Genomic DNA, 19,367 nt, shown 5'->3' on the forward strand with positions numbered 1-19,367 from the left:
ATTGGAACAATGGAACAGGAGGGGACACGAGCCCCACCCACTCTTGGTGATGAAGCCAATAGGGAACAGTGTGACGGTGAGCAAAGGGCTGCTCTTATCTTACTATTTATTCAGCAGCGATCACATTCACATCTCCTGCTGTCTGACTGCTCGGATGACATCAGACAGAGAGAGAGAGAGAGACAGACATATAGCGAGTGGAAGAGAGACAGACAGGAGATTGAGAAGAAGTTAAGGCAGTCAACATCAGAGGCTTGTGGTGCTGTTTGTCCTTGCAGGTGAGTACTTTATCACACATTACTGACTGGAACTGTGTGTCATTATAATCTGGATTTAGATGTGAAGAAGTGACCACTGATGTGTTCAAAGCTGGTTTTCATTCCACCTGGAAAGCATCTGAAGAATAGTTATATATTATATGACCTATTAACGTTTGTTCATGTACTTTTTTTCATGTCTCTACAATCATTAATTGTCCTTTACGTGAGTATTTGGACAGGGAAGAATTACAAGGTCTCCTACAGTTCTGCTGTAGTTTGATTCAGGTTTTCAGTCCGTGAGAGAGTTTTTGATAAAAAAAAAAAGATGGTCTCATTTTGGAGAGCATTACTGAGTTGAGAGGTGTTGGTTTGTCTGCGTGAGACCTTTCATGTGGAACTTAGTAACTGTTCCTCAGAGTGGTCTTCAAAGGAGCAAGTTTTGTATTTTTACTTGAAGTAGTCATTCATGACTACTTCATTAAAGTCAAGTACTAGAGTACTGTAGGACATTTTAGTAGAAATCACTCCAGCCCTGAATGTTTCCTTTATGAGTCTCTTCAATGTCAAATCTTTTGAAAACTTAACTGTTGGCTTTGCATGCTCAGTTAAGAATGAAGGTTTGGACAATGATTTGCGTCTTTCTGAAACCACCTGTTCTCTAAATCAATCAGCCTCAAAGCAAACTTAAAGGCAGAAGAGTGTTGGGCTCTTGTTGACTTTATATTTTTCTTTTTATGTCAAGTAGTGAAACTACCAGCTTTCGTGATGTCATGTTCTATCTTCATTGTTTTACTGTTGAAAGTCTACCAGGGACAATAGTCCTGGATTCAGTAGTTTAGCATTGTTTTTGAAGACTCGGCATGTGACTCTAAAGGTTTTTAAAAGTCATGATATTTGTCATGAAATTAGGATTCATGATTTAAAAAAATTGGAATATCATATATCTCGATACTTTTGGCCAACACAATCATACTTTTTTATCTGCACATGCCTACAGTAAATAATAATTCATAAAATGTCTGTTGTTTATTTCATTTATATCAAGATAAAATCAAGAAAATATACTTTTGGGCTAATTCACTGCAGTCGAGTGGGAAGAAAAAGGTGATATTGTTGCTGTGATGTTGAAGACCTTACATGACTTGATATAAATTGGTGAAACCCCCACACCAAATATCAGCTAGATGTGGTTTGATTAGTCATCTCACTGCTTTCTGTCACAGTACTGTTTTAGCTGTGAAGTCAGTTATTTTCACCCCTTTAGACTGTTAACATGACTGAAGGAAGCTTTCTGGTCACTTCTAAGCAGTGGTGGGAGGCTTTTATATCACAAGATTAAAGGCGGAGAACATTGATTAGAAATGGCTTACAAAAACAGCTTTAATCAATTGTTTTCAGTGCTGACACTGAAGTAAAATTTATTTTTTGGTTCCAAAAGGTCCTCAGTGTGACTCCTGTCGTGTTAAGCAGTTAATCAGGTGTCTGTGTTTCTGTACTTGAAATAAAGCCTCGCTTAGATGGACAACTTTTATCTGTTTGGTGGAATGTGAGGTAATTCTTGGGTTCTTTTACTTTATCTATTGTACCGCAAAGCTACACAGGCTTATTTATCTCCTGTGTCTTTATCTGTTAAAGAAGTCAGATTGGATTTATAAGACCAATATGAACACTGACTGGGCTCTGTATAAGTTTATTTAAGGGGTAATTTCCATGCAAAGTGAACAGCTGTTGTCCTGCAAAGTAAAACTGCCTTGAAATAGTGAGTAGAAAAATCAACAAAGAAGAAGAAAAGACACGATGAAACTTAAATCTGATTAAAACAACTGCACAAATCTGATGTAGGTAAACATAAAAACATCATTCCTCTATTCTTTATCCCCCTGTCATATCAGTCCATGAGAGTTGCCAGCGCTGCCACAGGAAGTCTAAATCACAGCACATACCAGCGTTGCCGTGATGGCAGAGGCTGATAACACGTAATTTAGAGTGTTTTATGGTTTCTGAGACATGGTTATCTGAGCTGAGACGCAGCTGCTACTGAAAAACAACTAACCTTGTTTGAAAGGCCTTCTGTGACCGGCTGAACATAAGCTTTATTCATGAATGTGTAATGAATGTGTTGATCTCTTGCTTTCATTTCATCATGTGTAAGTTAGATAGCGTTCATAGGTAGCGTCAGTTCTGGGTTTTAAAAGCCAATTGTTTTGTGGCATAATTTTCTGTGGAAGCCCACTGAAACAGAATTTGGACCATCATGTCGCACTAAAACTCTTTACAACTGTAGAGTGATACATTATTGCATTCAAATTTAATTCACATAAAAAAACGAATGCTTGGCTAATTGAACACTTGAAACAGTGTCGATATTTTGTGTCAATGAATGTTAATGTCTACAGTTGCTAAGATTGTAAGAAGTTAATAGCAGAGCACAGTTCAAGAGAAATAAAAATGGCCACTAACTGTACTTGCAACAAGAACACGGGCCAGGTCATGCTAGAAAAGAACTAGGCTAGTTTGTACGACTTATCGTCCCACCACATTGGAACATGTGTTTATAGTTGTGCTGAACTGAGACATGATAATCACAAGCTAACATGCTCAAAATGACAATCATATTAAAATGCTGATGTCAAACAGGTATAATTTTGTTATATTTTGTTAATAAATTTTGGTTTCAGTCTGGACCAAAGTGGTGGACTGACCACTAGCGTGGCTAAAAATGTCACATAATATAGCACCCATTTCCATTTTTAGAGATTTCTATTTTCCATAAGCAGCACCAAGATTGATTCCATGGCGGCAGTGGTCATGGGCATTCTTGCTGTCCATATATAGACATTTTCTCCCATCGCTCTGGCATTCTTTTATAATAACCCTGTCCTTACTCAACCCACATATCAGACCACCACACAACAGCACAAGGGTATAGATAACCAACAAGGAGTGCTGCACTGGTATCAGTATAGTGAATTGTAAAAAATGTCAAAACATATAATAGCAGCTCAGCTGAAGGACTGACATCGATATGGACTTAAAGAGAGAAGAATCTGAGGCCTTTTTCCTTCACACCAGGGCTAATTGTAATTCATATTTTTAAGAAAGAAAGCTTTTAGCCCACTGACTTAAGTCTAGGGTTTTCTATACTGTATTTACATCTAATTGAATTGTAATATTGTATGGAACAGGCCATAATACTGAGACAGACAAAATACTGAATGTTTATTAAAACTGTATATATAAAGTGTAGATGACTACAGTGAACTTTTCCCTATGAGTGGACCTGTTCCTAGAAAATGTGGAGGTTTAACTGAGGGGTCTGAACAGCACGTCTTAGTCACTGACTAACAGGTGCTCTGGGAAAAGGAGGAAAAGTAACAACATGCCAACTGTTTGTCCATTACCTTTACCAAGAACGAAATGTACGGTCTGTATATGTTGCATAACTATTCATTGAAGTTTAACAGAACAGTTGTGTTGAGTAAACAGTTTTAACACTGGGTTTTTTTTGGAAATGAGAAAGTCATTTACCGTAACACTTAATTTGTAATCCTGACACACAAAGAGCTGATTCAGAAGTTTAAAGGATGATGTACCAACCCACAGATGATCTGTACAAAGGAAATTATGTGTGTAATGTAAATATTCAAAATTGGCTTTTTTTTCTTTTCCTCAAGCATACACACAATGTATTTTGGTCAAGAATCACTGAGAGTAAACAACTTATTTGTTTGCAAGAATACTCCACAGGGCACCTTTAATCAGAGCATCAGTCAAGACTTAATGTTATTCTGCTCCACCTTCACATGTTAAAATCAGCCCCAGGCCATTACCCCTTGTGATTGGGGTTGTTTGTGGGTTCTCACTTGTTCTCTGATTTCTTGATCCAGCTCAATAGCACTGTTCCTACAAAGTGAAATAAATCTGTAAATTCCCCAGAATTTATATATACCACAGCAAATATGGTAAGCATGAAAGTGACCAAACAGGAAGACACAGTATTTTATCTACCTATTTATTGCTCTGTCTGGTCCACTAATATTAACTGTTTCCATTTCCCTGTCTGTCCTGTATATCTCCGTCTACTCTCTCCCTCCCTCATTTTTCCTTGATGATGATCTCCCAGGAGCAAAGCTGACCACTTTATCCACTTCCCCTCCTTCTTCCTCTCACCGAGCTGCCTCCTCTTCCTTCCTAAGACCATGGAGGAGGTCACCAAGGTCACAGAAACCCCACCGGCCCTGCCGCCTCTCTTGGAACGGCGAGTTCGCCAGCGACAGCCCACAGTTTCAGTCCTCAAATCCAAGCTGAAGCAGGGTGTGACCTGCTCCATCCCCAGAGTCCGATCCACCCTGACCGGGTTCTTCCCTGTGGTGCGCTGGCTGCCTAAATACAAGCTCCGAGAGTACGTCTGGGGCGATGTTATGTCCGGGCTGATCATTGGTATCATCTTGGTACCGCAGGCCATCGCCTACTGCCTGCTGGCAGGAGTGCAGCCCATCTATGGTTTATACACCTCATTTTACGCCAACATCATCTACTTCTTTATGGGGACCTCCAGACATGTCTCTGTGGGGATCTTCAGCCTCATGAGCCTCATGGTCGGACAGGTAATGGATCAAAAGTGGCAAGCAATGATCATACAATTTGGGTCTGTAATGAAATGTTGAGGGTTTTTCTCACATTGTTTAGCATACAGTTTCCTTTGTGGGCTAAAATTATTCATTAGGACAACTTCTTCTTGTTTTGTTTAAAATGTACATCTAAAGGATTTAGATTAATTAAACGTAACATTTATGATTACCATGAAAGGATAATTGTAAATTATTCAGCATGCATTGGAAGGAAATCTTGATTTTCAATATTCACATAGCAATTTGCATGAAATAACCACTGTTTTTCAATATTTGCAGATTAAATAGGTAATAATTGATTTAAATCACTTCATTAACAATTACTTTTCAAATATTATTAGAAAGATCTTTGCTGCATTTACATAGTTGCAATTCCTGCCGATACTGGTCACTGGGAAGAGTTCCATTAAGATCATTGATCACTTAATACAGTTGTATTTCTTAGGTTTCATTTAATTGATTAATTAAGATTTGTGGCCGGTGATTTCTACTTGCCCACAGGTGGTGGATAAGCAGATATTCCTGGCAGGTTTTGACCTCAATGAGGACTCCACAGCATCTGGCCCTGATGTGTTCAATGCCACACTGGGCACTAATCTCACAGCTGGTGAACTTCACAGTGTGGAGCTAATGGGTCGGCAGTGCGGGAGGGAGTGTTACGCCATCAGCATCGCTGCTGCCCTTACATTCCTGGCTGGCATTTACCAGGTAAAGAAACAGCTGTATTCTGACCTTACTGTCCCAAAGCTCTACAGTAAGACATAAAACACTGTATATCTGAATTAAAGGCACCCTGTGCAGTTTTTGACCACTAGTGGTGCTATGGAGCTATGGCTTTTTAAGGGTGGATCCTCATGTATGTGTGTGCACACCTGGATGACGTGATAACACAGTGCTGCAGACGCTTTCACGTTACTCTATTGATCAACGGTTGGTGGTGTTAAGACTGCTAGCAAGCAAACAGCAATGTAGGTTTCAGTGACTCACTTTTCCCATCCATCTTCTATTTCTCCCCTCCTCCACCTCTTCCTCTCCTGCTCTACCTCCTGATCCCCTCACCAGGTCCTGATGGCCGTGTTTCGGCTAGGCTTCGTCTCTGTATACCTCTCGGCTCCTATGCTCGATGGTTTTGCCACGGGAGCCTCTTTCACCATCCTGACCGTGCAGGCTAAATACCTGTTGGGTCTAAAGATTGCCCGTCACCAGGGCTATGGCACAGTTGTCGTCACCTGGATCAACATCTTCGCCAATATTCATAAGACCAACCTGTGTGACCTCATCACTAGCGCTATCTGTATCTCTGTATTAGGTAAAGACCTCTGTTTTACATATTCCCCATCAGATTCTCAGTCACACTTAACATAAACTGCCTCACCTACTTCTGCTTTAATGAATGCTACATTACGCTTCCCAGAATGACATGGGAGGGGACATCCAAGTACTGCCAATACATTTTTGATAGCATAAAAAAGCACCAATATGACCAATATTCATTATGAAATTCTGCAAGCACTTTAGATTTGCTTTGATGTTGGTTGTTTAGTGATGGCCTTGAGTATAGACTGAATTCAAATTCTTAATTTTCTTAAATGTAGAATAACACTGAATTTTTAATCATAGTGGCAGGAAAAGAGATCCAGGAGCGCTACAAGGATCGTCTAAAGATCCCTCTGCCGACTGAGCTGATAGTAGTGGCAGGAGCTACACTGGCCAGCCATTTTGGGGAACTGAACAGCCGTTACAGCTCCAGTGTTTCCGGTCACATCCCCACAGGGTTCATTCCTCCCCAGGTGCCCAGCTTTAGTCTGATGCCACGGGTGGCACTGGATGCCATTCCTCTGGCTGTCATTAGGTAATGTACTACAAGTTTAACACCGTGTTTGCTGGGCATCAACACGTGTCTCTTATCTGGGTTGTTACAGTTGCAATTCAGTAGCTGGATTATGGTCTGGCAGGGAAACGTGCCTTCATTGTCCAGACTGAGATCTGATTGCACTTACTCAAATAAAATACACACTATAGACATTTATGAAAAAAAGGAAAGTGGCTTATTTGAATGTTGGTAACCACTCGTCAAGTAGCTTTTTAATACTTCTTGAAACAGATTCGATTCTTGAAAGAGATATTCTTGCATACGACAATTGAGTCTTAATTTCAAAAGATTTATGGATGCAGAAATAAAGCTATCTTCTAATGATCACCCTAAATGCATGTTTATATCAGGTTTAAAAGGGTCTTCACATGCTTTTATGAGGGAAAAGATTCATTCACAGGGTCTATTGGTAAAGAAAATGTAATTTTATCTTGTAGTTTTGCCTTCACGGTGTCGCTGTCTGAGATGTTTGCTAAGAAAAACGGCTACACGGTTCGTCCCAACCAGGAGATGCTGGCTATCGGCTTCTGTAACATCATCCCCTCCTTCTTCCACTGTTTCACCACCAGTGCAGCACTGGCAAAAACCTTGGTGAAGGACTCAACAGGCTGCCAGACTCAGGTGAATTTCTTTTGAAAATACTTTTGAAAATGGTCAAACCCATTTTTTAATGATTGGTCCAATCATTTCATTGTTTTGAGGATTCAGATGGATGGCATGCTTTCTTTGAAGCATTAATGTGACATTTTCACACACATACATTTTTATTGAGCTACATTTTGCTGCAAAATTATGTAAACAACTATAGATTTTGGTTGTTTCCAGTTTGCAATAGACTTATTATATATTCACAGTTCTGTCTCATACTTACAAAGCTCTAGAAAAAATGTTTTCACTACCTTTATTTGCTTAACAAGGATGAGCCAGGTGGTGAATTGCCCATTAACAACAAATGAGACGCTCCAGGGATCATGCTTCAAAAATGTTTCATTCTGTTCATGTTAACTTTATGGAAGGTATTCATTATAGAATCTCTCTCTTTCTTCCCCTGTTTCTCTGTTTCTCCCTATTTCACTGCTCCCCCATCAGGTATCGAGTCTGATCAGCGCCCTGGTCGTCCTTCTCGTCCTACTCTTCTTCGCACCTTTCTTCTACGCTCTCCAGAAATGTGTTCTTGCCTGTATCATCATTGTCAGCCTTCGGGGGGCACTGAGGAAGTTCAAGGACGTCCCAAGGAAGTGGCGTGACAGCCGAAATGACGCCATTGTTTGGTTGGTCACCATGTCAGCCACGGCTCTGATCAGTGTGGAGCTGGGCCTACTGGGCGGAATACTTTTTTCCATGATCTGCATCATCTTTAAGACCCAGAACCCTAAGGTGAGTAATGGACTTGATGCTGATAATGGATGCTGATACAAATGAAAATAAGTACAGAATGTGAAGTGAATGTGAAGTATTGAAAATTGATTGAAAAGCTCCACCATATCAGCCATGACTTACTGATATTTTTGATGTTACTGATAATATTTCGTAGAAGACATGTTGGCCTTCAGTAATCTCATAGTCTAATCTAATATGATGTCTGATGCCAGGTCTCTCTCCTGGGCCGGGCCAATGACACTGATCTTTACGAGGACATGGAGGAGTACAAGAACCTCATGCCACCACCTCGGGTTCAGGTCTTCCGGTTCCAGGCTCCCCTGTACTACGCCAACAAGGACTCATTCCTCAAGTCCCTCTACAAAGCTGTTGGAGTTGAACCTTTCTTGGAGATGACTAAGAGGAGAAAGGCTGAGAAGAAGGCCAAAGAAATGTCCTTGAAGCAGGCCAAGGCAAATGGAGATAAAAACAATGGAGAGGTTGTTGTTGGACTAGTCCAAAGAGAACTGGACTTCCACACAATAGTTTTGGACTGCTCTTCCATCCCCTTCATAGACTCGACAGGCATGGCCACATTTAAAGGGCTAGTCAAGGAATATAAAGAGATCAGGGTGAGCGTGCTCCTCGCCAACTGTAACACCTCAGTCATTGATACCCTGCAGAAGGGACAATTCTTTGGGAAGAATGACAAAGACATGAGCGGCCTGCTGTTTCATACAGTTCATGCTGCAGTTCTTCATGCAAACCATACGTTTGCAGCGGCAGAAAGCAGGTCAGAAGACTCTGAGGTGTAGAGCAGCTGGAAAAAGAGGAGAATAGAGGAAATGTTGTGGTGTGTTCCATTTCTCCTTCTCCTTTCCTTTGTTAACCACTTTTTGATGCTTTGCCCCCTTAAATAACCAGACCATAACCAGTTTTCAAAGATTTAAAATGCAATTTCACTGATGGAAAGAAGGTAATTTTATAAAACTAGGCTGTCTATGTAGTTAAAAAAAATTCACACTGGTGCCCTATGACTGGAGAAAACTGAGAAAAAAGGGTGTCAATTTACCTATTTCTCTAAAGGGAAAAATCCTCCAACCAGGATCCATTGCTCACAGTGCCTTTCAAGGCTCCTCTTAGGCCACTCCTTTATGGGTGCAGATGCTGCAGAGGCCTCTTTCTCCTCCATACGTTGCCAAACTCCACCAGGCGTGTGCAAGTAGCCCTTAACATCTGTTTTTTGACATTATATCATAAAACTAGTTTTCATCCAAACACACTGATATTTTAATATCCTTTTTGCTATCCTGTGTGCCTGTGACATCTACAGTAACATCAGCAGAGATGAGCACCCTATCTGCAAAGGTTAGCTATGGGTGACTAGAGGTTAAGCTAGTTGGCTAGGCTAGGCTTGAAGCTAAGCTAACAGGGCAGTAACAGAGGCTAACACTATGATCGTTTCAAAAATAAAAAGCAGCAAGTCTTGGAAATGAGCAATAGGAAAGACCAATGAAACTTTTTCCATATAACACACCTGTGTCACTCTATCAAAAGTAACTTTTATTGCAATGAAAGCTGAACTTTTTATATCACTTCAAGCCTTTGGTCAAAGTCCATAATGACTCTAATCCAGGAGTCCAGAGTTCAGACATGGAGAGTCAGACACTATCAGCGGTATTTCCTGAGGTGGTAACTATTACCTTGGACCTCAAAATGCTTTCTAAAAGGCCAGTTAAATTCTTCCTGACTTAAAGAAGAAGCACTCGTTCGTAGTGGGAACCGAAGCTTTACATGACTCATGAGGACTGAGTGCTTTTTCAGACTCAGTCTCACACAGAGACCTCTGCCTTCTAGGGCTCGTTACATCATACTTGTACTCTTGCACTGTTGGCCGCCTTTTGTATGAATAAAGGATTTACACACATCTGAGATCTCTCATCAGATGCGGAATGAAAGGAAGTCATCATATGGTGCTTCTGAAATGTAATTTACTGTACTGGCAGTATATACTGATGGCAGCAGGTGATGCCATATCTTAATTAGTCAAGATGGTTTGTTGAATCAAATGTTTTGTGACTTGCAAAACAAGAGCAGATTTTGTCTCTGTTAAATGTTTCCATTTGTCTTTCATCCAGTGTGAAAGGGTGAACTTTTAATTAAAACAGTAACATTTTTACTTCAAAAATGATTTTAACTTTCATGTGAACATGTTCATGACAAAAAGACAAATGTTGATGAGCTGGCATTGTAATAAGATGTAGACATTCTTGTTTGTAAATTTAGAAATATATCATTTTGTATTTTCATACACTTATTTTGTCATCAAACCTTTTTCCATGTATTAATTTAACTCAAATTGTGATGGTGATGAAGTCTGTTTGACGTTCTGTTTTGACATAGTGTTGACATTCAACACCTATATACAAACACTGCCTTCATGTTCAATACTTGAATTAAACTTTTTAAATTTTTTAGTGAAGAGCTTGTCTTGTCTTGTCAACTGAATTATTGCCATTAATAACAGACATTTATCATATTAAGGGAATATTAATGAGAAATGTTACTTATTTTGCCAAAGGAAGGAATATTAAAGCTGCACTAATCAATATTTTTATATTAGCAATGGTTCAAATAACTACATGTAATGTGAATGGGGTTCCTCACTATGAGGATTCTGCAGTTCCCCTCACCTCTACGAAGTGTTTCAGCATCTTTCAGCTAATTGTTTTGGTTTTATGGACCACATCTTTGTATTGTATGTATTTGTTTCAAATTACTTTTGAAAAACTGAATAGCTATCAGTCTTTCCAGAAATAATGTTGTGGTTATTATGAACAATAATAATCTGCTGACCTCGATGTAAACAGTTTTCAGTTAATGGTGACAGTGACATTAACAGCCAACTGCCAGAAAACGGAAATATTTTAAAAGTAAATGTAAATGTTTCCCAACATGATTATTAGTGCAGACAACCTGAGCAGCAGTAACACTGCGCTGCTGTGTCAGGCTCCACACAACTATCCATTAGTCCATGAGGTAATATACTCATACCTGTTATTTGCTAATTATCATACTTTCAAACACTTACATTATGTCTTGTTATGGTCACAATCATTCTGAATAACAGCACTGCTACAGCATTTCATCTGACTGCCTCTGCTATACGTAAGCATATGTATTACATATAATCCATGTAATCATCCATAGCATAGTTACACATTCAGTTATATATTTAATTCAGTCTTTTACTTATTAACTGTAAACATGCAAGAGTAAGCTGTTTGGCTGCACCAAGATCGTCAATCATTAAATAGGTTTACATATATGAAAATTCACTACTGCAAAACAACTGAAATCACTAAACCGATCAACAATCTATCAACTATCCTGTTGATTTAAAAAGAAAGCATCCTTCAAGGAATAGTTTTTGGGGAATTACGCTTATCTGCTTTCTGGTGGAGAGTTAGATGAGAAGATCGATATCACTCTCCTCTCAGATATTAGAGTGGATCGATCTTCTCATCTAACTCTCTGCAAGAAAGTGAATGAATGTACTTCATTGAACTGCTGCTTTAACAAAGTTATTATTTCATTTGAGGATAGCTTGTGTTTTTATAGGACACTAACCTTTATGGTTCTTGAAGTCTTGTCTCAGAGCTTGTACAGGTTCTGAAAGGTTGTGCTTTTGTGGTCAAAACCGGTCATACAGTATTTCAGCTCCCATAGTCTCCGTCCAGTTTATGAGAAAAATTAAATAATATATAAAAACATATGAAGTTTAGTTTTTTCTCTGTACTGAAATGTCCACGAAAACCCAGTGAAAATCAACTCAAAACTGACTGTAAGATCACAATGATTTCTCATCATTACTGTGTCAGCCATCCTTTGCACAAATATTCATTACTGCATGAAGTGCTTTAGTGAGGGTCAGTCATTTTCAAACATAATTATCATATTCACAAAGTCACTGGGGAAGAATCAGCAGAATCAGTCTGGATGACAGCATTGCCATCAGACAGGAATTAAAAAAACAAGCTGAAGACAAACAGCTTTTCCCTCTTTGTGCACAACAGTGAAGTAAGGCAGAGGAGGATTTACAGTATATTTCAGGCTTCAAAACGACACGTGATTTGATAAATGACCTGTTGAGTCACCAGGAGGTTCCTGTGTTTAACAAGCATCTAACTTTCAAATAACTCAACACAGGGTGAAGAGAAAACCCTCCACTCTCAAAGACTTTCACCTGCATAGAAGACAATGGATGGCTGAATTGGTCAAATGGGGCAACAAAAGATGTGTGTGACGACAAAAATCTGAAAATGTTCATCCATTCATTTTCTTTTAACTAGGCTTTTGTATCAATGCTGCCCTCTATTGTTCAATAATATGAACAGCAGAAACACGCACGTGCTTCTTCAGCAACAGAGGCTACCCTCTAACACTATGATCGTTTCAAAAATAAAAAGCAGCAATATATGATAATATGATATGGACTCAGCACACAGAGAGAGTGACAGAGTAGATACGTAGGAAAGTGAAGTGATTAGAACAGGAAAAGGGAGAAAAAAAATCAACTACAAACTAAATCAGGAGTAATTCTGAGCTATCGAAAAACAAAGACTCAGCAACATGTCTTTTTCCAGCATTCTTTATTCATTCAAAATGTTTAAAAATATATTTTCACATAGGCACTGAAATAAATATTATACATCTCGTAAGTCAGTGCTTTATCATACAAATGATATTCAAGAGAACCCAAACACAGGATAAAACAATCTTGAGATCATTCCAAAAAGGATCAAGCAGTTTATGATAATCAAAGGGTCATGTTTAAAAATAAAAACACATTCAAAAAAGGCAAAATAAAGACACCTCTTCCAGCAGCTGGGCAGTGCATTTTCCAGCTCTGCAGTCTGCAGCAGTAAGTTCTCCCAACTAAAAATCGTAACTTGTTCTAAGCATTACTACATTAAAAAAAGAAGAAAAAAAAACATACTGGCTTTGTGGTGTAACAGTAAAGATGATATTGGTCTGAGTTTGATCTTTTTTTTCTGGTTTACGGTCACTTCTGGACCAAAAACAGATTGTAACAGTAAGTGTGTATACAGCACAAATACTCAAAGATAATAAGGCAAATCAAGTACAAACATGATTGAAATTATGTAAAAATAAACACAAAACATTAATGACTGTCCCAAAGTGTACTGTGGTAAAAAAAACATGTAACACTTCACACTGGCCTTATTTAAACAACAGAAGCCTTTATGACAGACGTTATGATAGAGGTGATATCTGATAACTGATAACCACCTCGGCTGATTCGGTCAGCGAGAGCTTGAGTGCTACCACTCACTGACCTGCCAGCAGAAATGTGATTTCAAGGCCCTTATCTCACAACTCAAAGCTGTTGTTAAAGGGCCATTTCATTCAATTCACCACCCCTTTTTAACAAAGACATACAGCAATGTTGTAAGCTCTAAAAACAAAATCCCATTCACCTCCATTGTGTCAAAGTGGTGGCATAGATATAAGATCACATAAACAATGTGCATACCAGTGAAGGTAAGTGAAAAGAATCTGTTGCTGTAATTTGGATGAGCCATCCATATATAAACACAGCACTGTTGGTGTTGGCCTCATTGGAAATCTCCGTCAATTTCGTACTTACCACTGCCCAGAACTGTATTCTGTTTAATCACATTTAAGTAAATATCCCCTTAATGTTATTGTGTGTTTAAACGTATTTTCTACAAGTGAAAGCTGCAATGGGCAAATTGGGAAAACAAAACAGATTGGTTACTCCAAATATGACACCCCAAATAGTGTCATATGACTGAATTGGGGTGAAGATAGTGAACAGATTAACTGACAACATTAAATCCATCACTCTCATAAGGACAATTATAGCAAAGGGGTTGATTGTTTAGTCTGATATGATATCTTGCCAAGTGTAGCCCGAACATACTGGCGTTGGCTACTGTAAAGAGTTTTTTTTTTTTTTTTCAAAAACTGCCACTTTATTTGTTCCAAACACAAAACAGTACACACAAAACATTGACCTTTAACTATTTGGTCAAAAGCTTCAAATACTCGAGGCGTTGAGACATTGTTTCTCCCAGAGACACAATTCACAGTGTCCAAATGTTGAATTTCTAGTGTTCATGTTTTGTTTTTTCTGTGCTTTCCACCTTTATCAAGACATTTCATACAATCTAATCTTGTAGGAACTGATAAAACAAAATTAGATGCAAAACAAAGTAATTGTTCACAAAGGCTATGATGTTTGATTCAAAAGAATCCTTATAGATATTTTTTCAATATTCCGTACAAATAAAATCACAATCTAAACCAACCATGAGAAAACATGATCGCCAATTAAAAACACCAAACCTTTGTCTGTTTCCACAAATAAATTTAAATTCCTGTTTCATGCATCGATCTTAATGGTTATGGTGCAACATCGAGGGTTTACACTTTATTTTTGTTAAGATAATTTAAGATTTACGGTCGCTCCTACTATCCACTGTTAGCTGATATCTACTGATTGAGACAGCAGACTTTAGATACTGGCCTAAAGTCACAGTGAAAGCTCATTTCCACCATCATATTTACACATTAGCAGCTAACAGTCAGGAGCTTCTGGTAGTTAGTGGTTGAAAAACCTTTATGTAGTAACTTCTAACCAGCAGCTAACTGGTAAGAAGTCCTTGAATATTAACATAGTGGGTTTAAGTGATATCTAGCCCGCAACTGATTGCCTTTCCATAACACTATTTGACCAGTTTAACTTAGCTGCTGCTGGTCCAGGTCGGGCAGGCCTGACTGTGCCTGAAGTGCATGATGTGTGTCGCTGTCTGATGCCACCAGTAAAACATCACCACTACCAGTATGTGCCACACCTGGTGGCTGGCGCCCAGGTAGTTCAGCTGGCCTAGGAGAGAAGAGGAAAAGATCTAAAAACTGTACATATTGTTTTTGTTAATTGTCTTCACGATGTATGAGAATGAAAATATATTTCAGGAGGAAAACACAAAGAATGAATTGTTACTGAGGGTTGAGTTTCAAAGTCTATTCTTTTAAGCCAACGTGGAAAGGGGTCCTTGAAGTAAAAGAAATGAACAGTGCATGTGTCTCACCTCTCTACATTACTGACATGTCCTTACTGCAACTTACTTACACTACCTTACAGATACTGGGTGTTTGTTAACACACTGACCTCTTCAGTCTGTCAGATTTTCTGGATTCAAAAATAAATTGAAGCAGCTGTGACACTGGGTCAATACACAGTTACATTATTTTGACACTCATGGTAGCGTTGCCTTCATAAGATAATACATGACGAAAGATTTTTACTTCAAGTTTTCACATCTGTAAACCTCAGATATGATGACCTCTAGTGGCGTTTAGGTTATTTCTACAGAACAACTGGGTTAAGATTAAACCACAGAAATGCAGCTTCTGAGGACAGAGCAGGTTCAACAGACCATGTGATTTGGTCATTTGTTCCACACAACACAGGTTTGAACCCATCTTAAACCTTGAACTGCAGCTAAGCTAATGCTGACACAACAAAGCACAATTAACACTGAAAAACACATTTTCACTTCTCTTATTAACAGTCACACAGTAACCTCAATTACTGATTTTTTTTCTTGTTCAGTTGACCAAATGTCTCACTGTCTCACACACGAAGCAACAGAGGAGAAGGACTCACCAGGGAAATAGCGTTCAGGGATCTTGGTGACGTAGAACAGGAAGGCAGATCCAGCTATCAGGTACATCACTATCACACGAGGCAGAAAAAGCTGCACATACAACGACAACCAAAGTTTGTATAACTAAACATTATACAGTCGGAGAAAGAAAGTGCTGAGATTCATGAGTAAAACTTATTGTTTTGGCTGATCAACACTGAAATCAGGAGATAAATAAAAGCAACAGTAAAAATCATGACCACCTGAGGAACACTTCTCTTAATAAAGCTGCAAAATAGTAGTAGTCTATAAAAAGTGTTTATGGAGGTGTAAAAAGTCCAAGCATACATAAGCGTGCTCTCACTTTACTTGTTTTCTAATATTACTGTAAATCCTGACCTGTACAGCATCGGAGGTGAATCCTCCATTGAGCCAGACCCAGTGGCAGGCAGGAATCACACTAATGCCGGCCACACAGCAGAAGATTGTCATCCGTATCCGTCGCCAGTCGTTGCTGAGGTAACGAGGGTGGATCTGAGCACAGAAGACGGCCAGGATCAGGGACAGCACTGTCAGCAGGTAGACCTGTCGCCAAAACTGCGAGACGGGGAGAGTAACTGATTAGATACAGTCTAATCAGAGCTGGAGCATCAGTTTTTTTATTAGTATAATACCTCTTCACATATGCACATATCTTTGCCTAAACACGTTCAGACAGTACATATACATTGCGAATTCCTCTACAAAAGCCATGTTATGAAGGTTGATCTTCTATCTGCATCACTGTGATACTTACAGCATTACAGTAGAAAGCGTAGAAGATCCCAGGTACGTAACAGCCCAGGATGCCAACAGAGATGCCTGCGTAGTCCAACGCCAGCCAGCGTCGGCAAGTCTTCTCTGACCGGTGGCACGAAAACAGGTGATACCCCACAGAACACAGCATGCACACCTGGGAGGAAAGCACACAGTACCATTACAGACTGGAGGATATTGTGATTATTATCGGTTGTCACTATGGGTTTCATCAAATAAATCTTTGTTTTGTTTTACCATTTTTGATTATAAGTAAACAAAATCCTTCTGCAGCTTTAATACATAAACTTATCTCAAGAAATTATGATTTGTAAGGACGGTCCAGATACTCATGACAGGCACTTCTATGAACAGAGAAAGGGGTTTTAGGAGGAGGGTGGGAGGGTAACATATACTACACTATATACTTACTGTGATTGTGAATCACACTGACTTGTCGTTTATTACATTAACAAGTTTCCAATCCCATTATCAGCTGCTACACAACATACGACACAAACAGTTAACACTGCATCTACATTCAACAATTCATCAGCTGCCAACAGGGACTCTGAACTACAACACTATTCCTATTGAAGCTCTTTATAACACAATACACTGTGCCCCACCTTTGCAACAGTTACACCTGCACATAGCTTACACACCTGGGTGGGTAGAGGTGAACTGATTGAACCTGTAGCAGGAAACGTGAACCTTCATGAATCAGTTTGTTAAGCCATACAAATATACTGCAACTCAGGACACTGTGTACATTATTATTCATGTACAGCACAAATACTCAGCTAATGAAGATGTTCATAATAAACTAATACTTGAAAATAACTGTAAAAAATTAAAAGGCCAACAGTAATTACTGTTTAAGTAGTACAATTAAAGACTAAGAAAGGCTTATTTTAATAAGCCTGGAGCACACTGCATCATCAGACTTTCTCTGATATCACTAGGAAATTAAAATCACAGCTTTTCTCCACCCAGCCAAACAAGTTTTACCTGGAAGCAGAACAGTCCTATAGCGTAGATGACGTAGTCCTCTCTGTTGGCTCCGGAGGCTGGCAGCACTGAGGACAGGTCGTTGACCCCCAGAGAAAAGAAGAGCAGGAAACCCAGAAGGTGGCTCCAGATATTCACCGTCTCGTTGGACAGAATAAAAATACTGCAACAGACAAGAAGAAACAGAAGGTGCACATCATTAACACCACATGCCAGAAATCCATTCCGATAAGTAGAAAAAGAAATACTGGAATGTTGAGAATAAGTGTTAAACTCTGATATTAAAGTGTATATTTCCAACATAACTCCCACCTCCTCAGGCAGAGTTTGGAGGGCAGGTGAGCCCTGTAGCCATCAGTGATGTAGGGGTTTTCCTTGAGGAAGAGGGGGATTTGTTCGTAGGTGTACAGTCTTATCCTCTGGGGTATCAACACCGGCCAGTGCTGGTAGCTGCCCAGCTCTATGTAGTGGGCAGTCTTCAGCAGCTTCTGGGGCATCTTCAGCAGCATCTTGTCCTCTGCTCCTCTGGTCCGAGGCAAGCTGGGGAGGTCAAGGCTGAGTGCGGAGGGAGGAAAAGAGAAACCACTAGCTCCATTTAATTCAGATCATATTGGTAAAACAGGTTTGTCAAGTGACAGAATAGAGATTCAAGATCAGAAATCAGTGCTAACATGCAGTGTTGACACAACTGCCCTTGTTAATTAACCCCATTTAATGTGTTTACCTGTACGGTAGCTCAAGCTAACGTTGGTATTCGTGTTTACCGACTCCTTCATCCTCTCATTTGTTTACTACTCTGTGCCACATCCGCAACATGTTGACTCTTCAACTCTATCTCTCTCACTTTGAGATGAAGCTTTATAAATAGCAAAACAAACACAATGACATATTCGACCTATATGTTCAGACCGTTTTAGTTATTGTCAAGCCATGTTAGCATTCCGGCTAGCTAACGTTAACCTTGACAGGCATTATTTTGGCCAGCTAAACTGATTGAAAACAGAGTGACAAAGCTCACCATTAGTCGCAGTGCGACTGTCGAAGTCCTTGTTCAGGCAATTCAGCCATGTCCGAATGGCTATCAATAGAGCATTGTTAAAAAAAAATCACATTTTAGTAAAACAGAAACACATATATATCCTCAGCAACTGGATAACAAAAGCAAACCTATCTTCTTCTTTTTGATGTTGACAGTAAAGGATGAAATAGCGCGTTACTGCCACCACCTGGTAAGTGTGGAGTATTGCACCTGTAGCCATTTATTCAACTTCAAAACAAAGGAATATCCTGAGCTTTCCTGAAAAATATCTCTTAAATCCTATTTTAAATACATTTCTCAAGGGCTTAGAATTAAGCATCTCCTGTCTATAAAACCAGTGCATGTTCTAAAGTATCTTTTGCTGATGTGGTTTGAGCAGTTCCTAGCGGATATCTGAGATGCAAATCACGCCCTTGCTGTTGGCGACAGTTTAATTACAATGCAGATTGTTTACTGACAGTATAAGTGCCTTTTCATTTAATAAGCCAAACTTGTGGCCTCACCCTAAACAATTTCATCTGTTTTGGCTTTGATGGAGGGATTGACTGTGGTCACTGCACTGTTCAAACTTCACCAGCAGTGGTATGAAGACACACTATCTCTGTTTTGTTTTTCAACTGAGGTCAAAGCAGAGCATCTGATTATCCCTCATTTCTGACATCCGTCCCTTTAGCCTGAAAGAAACAAGAACATTCCTCCCTC

The 19,367-nt window shown here is 39.4% G+C and overlaps 2 protein-coding genes across 3 annotated transcripts; one reads left to right on the top strand and one right to left on the bottom strand.

Moving 5' to 3' along the window:
• Positions 1-220: 220 nt before the first annotated feature.
• On the top strand, positions 221-10,600 carry slc26a1 (solute carrier family 26 member 1). Its single transcript, XM_070924571.1, has 8 exons — positions 221-278; positions 4,384-4,867; positions 5,393-5,599; positions 5,954-6,200; positions 6,512-6,743; positions 7,202-7,385; positions 7,854-8,141; positions 8,357-10,600. The coding sequence occupies exons 2-8, from the start codon at positions 4,460-4,462 to the stop codon at positions 8,936-8,938; spliced, it is 2,148 nt and encodes a 715-aa protein (XP_070780672.1). The 5' UTR covers positions 221-278; positions 4,384-4,459; the 3' UTR covers positions 8,939-10,600.
• Positions 10,601-14,876: 4,276 nt separating this feature from the next.
• LOC139301743 (progestin and adipoQ receptor family member 3-like) lies at positions 14,877-18,135 on the bottom strand. 2 transcript variants are annotated; one of them, XM_070925210.1, is made up of 6 exons: positions 17,939-18,135; positions 17,627-17,789; positions 16,617-16,772; positions 16,220-16,417; positions 15,841-15,931; positions 14,877-15,057 (listed from the first exon to the last, which is right to left on the bottom strand). In XM_070925210.1, exons 1-6 carry the CDS (start codon positions 18,133-18,135, stop codon positions 14,915-14,917), a joined length of 948 nt encoding a protein of 315 aa, XP_070781311.1. In that variant the 3' UTR covers positions 14,877-14,914. The 2 variants fall into 2 exon arrangements, with proteins under 2 accessions (XP_070781311.1, XP_070781310.1); XM_070925209.1 differs by having other exon boundaries at positions 16,617-16,780; positions 17,611-17,789.
• Positions 18,136-19,367: the final 1,232 nt, after the last annotated feature.

Source organism: Enoplosus armatus, chromosome 18, assembly GCF_043641665.1.
Source record: "Enoplosus armatus isolate fEnoArm2 chromosome 18, fEnoArm2.hap1, whole genome shotgun sequence".
Taxonomy (NCBI): Eukaryota; Metazoa; Chordata; class Actinopteri; order Centrarchiformes; family Enoplosidae; genus Enoplosus; species Enoplosus armatus.

What these genes read in the sequence shown, in the direction of transcription:
- slc26a1 (XM_070924571.1), top strand. Translation starts at nt 4,460, where the DNA reads ATGGAGGAGGTCACCAAGGTCACAGAAACCCCACCGGCCCTGCCGCCT. An exon ending in TGAGCCTCATGGTCGGACAG is followed by an intron (nt 4,868 to 5,392) that starts GTAATGGATCAA and finishes ACTTGCCCACAG; the next exon opens with GTGGTGGATAAGCAGATATT. An exon ending in TATCTGTATCTCTGTATTAG is followed by an intron (nt 6,201 to 6,511) that starts GTAAAGACCTCT and finishes TTTTAATCATAG; the next exon opens with TGGCAGGAAAAGAGATCCAG.
- LOC139301743 (XM_070925209.1), bottom strand. Translation starts at nt 18,135, where the DNA reads ATGCTGCTGAAGATGCCCCAGAAGCTGCTGAAGACTGCCCACTACATA. An exon ending in CCAGGTAAAACTTGTTTGGC is followed by an intron (nt 16,781 to 17,610) that starts TGGGTGGAGAAA and finishes ACTGTGTGCTTT; the next exon opens with CCTCCCAGGTGTGCATGCTG. An exon ending in TCACCTCCGATGCTGTACAG is followed by an intron (nt 15,932 to 16,219) that starts GTCAGGATTTAC and finishes TTGTATGTGCAG; the next exon opens with CTTTTTCTGCCTCGTGTGAT.